The sequence below is a fragment of the Austrofundulus limnaeus genome, unplaced genomic scaffold (assembly GCF_001266775.1).
Source record: "Austrofundulus limnaeus strain Quisiro unplaced genomic scaffold, Austrofundulus_limnaeus-1.0 Scaffold4, whole genome shotgun sequence".
NCBI lineage: Eukaryota > Metazoa > Chordata > Actinopteri > Cyprinodontiformes > Rivulidae > Austrofundulus > Austrofundulus limnaeus.
The window spans coordinates 1,475,610-1,480,409 of record NW_013952406.1 but is presented as its reverse complement, the minus strand read 5'-3'; the positions used below and the strand labels follow the sequence as shown (position 1 = coordinate 1,480,409).

General features: G+C 39.8%; 1 protein-coding gene across 1 annotated transcript in view; it reads right to left on the bottom strand.

The window, feature by feature from the left end:
* rnd2 (Rho family GTPase 2) overlaps positions 1 to 4,800 on the bottom strand; it is a 45,822-nt gene that overhangs the window by 8,919 nt on the left and 32,103 nt on the right. The window contains exon 3 of the mRNA XM_014022730.1: positions 1,500 to 1,609. Within this exon, the coding sequence (XP_013878184.1) occupies positions 1,500 to 1,609 (110 nt within the window). The remainder of the gene's footprint in view (positions 1 to 1,499; positions 1,610 to 4,800) is intronic.

The following is a 4,800-nucleotide window of genomic DNA, read 5'->3' as shown; positions in this document are numbered from 1 at the left end:
AACCACCTCATCCTAGTGCAAAAACATTTTGTCGAAAAACGTAATGTAATTTTTTTCAAAATTGACCTGTTTCCATTGAGAAAATTTATTTTCGAAATTCTAATTTGCACATTTTCATGGTCAGTGGAAACGCAGCTACAGTCGTATTTGTGTTTGATATCATTCATCTGTTAATTGGGGTGACTCCAAATAATAAGTTGTAGATGCACAGGATGTGGTTAATAAAGATCCATTTATTGGTTCGTGGGATATTTTACTAACAGACCAACAAGTTTTAGCTCATTWTACATTAGAGTGTGTGACAAATATATCCCTCAAATACAAAAGATCAAAGAAAACATCCTTATATTTAAGAGAGTTGGCATAAAATGGGATTTTACCCATTTTGTCACATAACTGGTATATTTTCTTTTGAACTTGGCTCAGACAAAGTGAAACAGGAAGTGACATCAAAGGGGAACTCTTTAAGAAAAGAAACTCTTTSATCTTTGTTTATTAAAATAATAATAATCTCTGACTTTTCTTAATCTCTACCTAATCTCAATCTAAAGAAACATCAGATTCTTCTCTACACTCTGTGTTGTCGGCCATTTTATCAATGCTCTGTTCGAGTTTAGACTTATGACATCACTTCCTGTTGCCTCACGTGAACATCTGAACACCTGTTCATCTCAGCAGTGTTTTTTTTTCACAATATATTATTAATGTTATCTTTGCAAAAATTATTTAATTTTTATTACAAAAATTTGATGTTACAGGCACTTTAGACTATTTGTGTTTTCTAAGGTCAGTTGGTGGTGGCGGCCATTTTGAATTGCTTTAAACAGTTCACGTTCATCCAATGATTAATTTGACTTTCCTTTAGTTTATAAGACAAAAAGAAATGAGTAAAAACAATCTCTTCAGCAGCGAGCGATAATTAGCCACGTTAGCTGCTGCACTCAGTCGTTCCGCATAAAACTCTAATTTAATCATAAAACTTCTGCAGAGACTCCGACGGCTCAGCTCCGCCGATAAGGCGACTTATTTGCATTTTCCTCTCGAGCCTCCTCGGCTGAAAGCCTCTCTTTTCTTTCTTCACGTCGACCTTTTCCTTCTTGCAGGGATGCAGGTCAAGAGTCCGCAGACATTTTGATGAAAGGGGGAGAAGAACGAGAGGCTTCAGCCTCCGCACTGATTTACTCCATTGTTGCACCGTGAAAAGCAGCGCGGCACGGAAAATCTGAGTCGATGGACTGAATCAGAACAAAAATAAAGATTTTTCTTTTTCCTGTGGTTTATTCTCCTGCATCACAGGTTTTAGACACTGATGTGTTTAACTGTGAAGAATGAATGCACCTAATTTAAACACCTGTAGAACTGACGGACTTATTGTCATTTTTGTGTTTTTAAGCTCAGCTGGTTGTGGCGGCCATCTTGAATCAGGAGCTTTAAAGCCCATCAGTTTGCACGACGGTTTCTGAAACCTTTTGGGGAACAGACACATAAATAAGAACAACCTTCTTGATGACGCTGTCCAACGTCTCGGGCCGGCTGATGTCGAAACAGATGAGAACAGCGTCGGAGTCGGGATACGCCAGCGGCCTCACGTTGTCGTAATAAGAAGAACCTGCGGACAAACGGCATAAGGTCAGGACTCCTTTTGACTTATTCATATGAATMATTTGGTGTTTTTCAGCAGATTTAACCCTACAGGGGTCTCCATCCCAAACATATGGTTGCAGAACCCCCCCGCACGTTGCTGGAAGGTGGAGTAAAGGTCAGAAAAGCATGTGGAGCTGATTAAAGCTGGCRCTGACACGCTGCAGCTTGACCGCGCTCTGCAGATGCAAATGAGCATAAAATTTTACAGTTCTGCATGAATATTTGTTTCCTCCTGGGCTTCCACACAGCTGCGGCCTCACTGAGACAAAGCTAAAAGGATAGTTCCAGTGCTGGCTTTAGCCATTTTGGTGCCCTAGGCAAGTTGAAGCGCAACCCCCCCCCCCTCCTATGTCCCACCCACCCCAATTTGAACCTCTAAAAACAAGTTTGACAGTGTAAGGTACTGTGGTAAACTTAGATTTATTTGCTTTCCCAGAAAGCAAATAAATAACAACATGAATGTCAACTTGTACAGACTGTCCGTAAGTTATAAGGATTTTACGTCATTTTGCAGGTATACGGACGGGTTTTTTTCAAGTCTTACGGATTTTTTCAAAACATCATTTTCAAATTTATCAACATGTCAGAGCCTGTAGGATGATTTAAAAAAACAATAAAAAACATTAAATAGCCAGCTTCCAACCTGTTCTGCCAGTAGAAATAAGTTTTGAACTTTTTCCGCACTCCTTTCCTCCTGCTTCGCAGGAAATTTTTGCAAAAATTTACGGATTTTTGAAGCTTTTTATCCAGGTAAACGACCGAAGAGGTTGACATGTACGGGACAACAAAATACAGACTTGTTGTTATTGAGTTTGTCAACATGAACCGCTACCTGAGAGGCACTACTAGCCCCTCCCCCGTCAGAGTGTCRGAGCAGGACGAGTCAGTGCAACGTCAATCAAATGAGAGAGAGGGTGGGGTCAATCGCTGCATTGGGGAGAGAAAAAATTTTATGGGTAGAGTAGTTTATTTTTCCTGTAATACTTCATTATAGTTTTTTAAGAAAAAGCTAATTGAAAGGGGGCGCTGAGCAGAGTTACAACCAGAGATTACAAATAATTACTTTTTTCTTCTGCAGTTTGGCGCCCCCTCCAGCAGATGGCGCTCTAGGCAACCGCCTAGTTCGCCTATGCCAAGAGCCGGCTCTGGATAGTTCGGTCATTTTTAAAAGGGTTCTTCTGCTAAGCTAAAGGCTAACCAAACAAAGTTTTCCTTTGCTTTTATAAACTGTTTTAAACATCCCCTTCAAAAATGACCGAACTGTCCCTTTAAGGGTTCGGAGAAGAAGCCCAGTGAAGTAAAAGTGGAGGATTTGAGCACATAACATTTCAAAACTGCAAGAAATGTTTTCATAAAGGTCAAAAGAAATGTTGAATCTCTATTCTCAGCTCTCTTTTAGTTTCTTGCAAATGGTTTTTGCTTTAAAATCTTTTTTTTATGAAACGAGGTTCACATGAGCACACTTCTGCAGACTCTCCATTTCCACTCTGGTGTCTTGATCTCAKTTAAAGGCTGTAAGTGTTGTCCCCRCGTTTCCACAAGCCTCTCAGAGGCTCAGCTCCTGCTTTCTTCCAGCCCTCATTAGCAGACGTGTAAAAATATTTGGGGTTTTTTAGTTTGAGCAGTAACACCCTCCATCCTGCCAATGTGGCGTTCACTGCCTCATAAAATCGTAATGATGCAGCTGTTTGGGGACAAATCTCCACATTTYACCAACAAAAAAATGTGAATCAAATCAAATTTTTGCACATTTCWTGTTAAAAACAGATAAAATTTAATGTTTCTGCACAAGTCTGTGAGTGTGCATCATGTCCAGCTGAGCCTGGTTTATTTAAAAGATGCATTTGATGCAAAACATCCGTTTTGATGTAAAGAGATGCATTGTGTGGTGCAGCAGATGAGCTGCAGCACTTATTTCAGCCTCGCTGGCTTCTCTTTGCAAATGATGGAGTGAAAGTTTGACAACAGCTGCACGCGGCCAGCTGTCCTGAGGTGACCTCTGCAGAGACAACAATGGCTGCACAATAAACAAGTGGTCAACATGCGTTTATAAAACTCTGTGTGCACATTTTAACTGTTATTACAAAGTAACAATTTATGTTCATTGAAAACAAAATCCCCAAACGAAACTTGAGTTTAACCTGCATTTTTGTTGGTTTCAAACGCGTAAAGAAGAAGAAAATGCGATCAATAAAAAAAAAACATGAAGTGAGGAAGAAATAAAAGGAGGAAGACAAGAAGCAACAGTTGCTCAGCAACAGGAGAATGGGAGAAATAAGAGACACTATGTGGTGCAGGATGCTTTGATTAGCATAATATAAAGGCCGTGAAAATGTCTGCAGATGCAGCGAGACAAAGGTGAACAAGATAAGTAGTGTTAACAGAGACGTGAGAAGGAGGAGGACTAGAAAACAGAGTTTTTATCTTTCAATCAATTACCTGAAATGATTTCACACAGTTTGTTTGAGCATGAACTGATTTACAGCTGCTTTTTTGTTCTATGTGTCGATTATTTACATCTTTTTAAGCACAGAYGTGTTTGAGATGCAACAGATTCACATCAGGAGCAAAACTATGTTTTTTGATTCAAACTGACCTTCATGCCTATCATTAAACTCATTATTTAAGGGTTAATTAGTCCTGTACACGTGTTAAACCACTCCAGATGCCCTTAACTTTTGCTTTCAAGCATCATTTTTGTTGCATTATCGTTTCTGTCTCCATCAGTAAGTTTCTGTTACTTCTCGTGTTTTTCTTTGGACTCGGGTTGATTTTTCACTCGTTTTCAGTTCAGTTTTTGTTCTGTGACGGCAAATTGTGCAGTTTGTGTGTAAAATAAAAGACCAGCAAACAAGTGAGGGGTTAGAGAAGAAGTGTGGCTTGTTAAGGTCCYAGACCTGCAGGTGGTGGGAGGAACCGCTGATTAAAAAGTGTTTCAATGAAAACATGAAGGTTTGACTCACTGGCAGCAAGGAGGGATGACTCAAGACACGGCTGCAAAACCTGAACTTTTTTTAAATTAAGAAACGTTTTTTTTTCCCGTATTTCATGATCTCAGTGACACAGCAGCTTTAGTGAACCTTCATCACAGCACAGCAGCTGTTTCCACAGCAACCTGAGATTTCAACCTTCGAGACCTTGAATCAAACAGAGAAA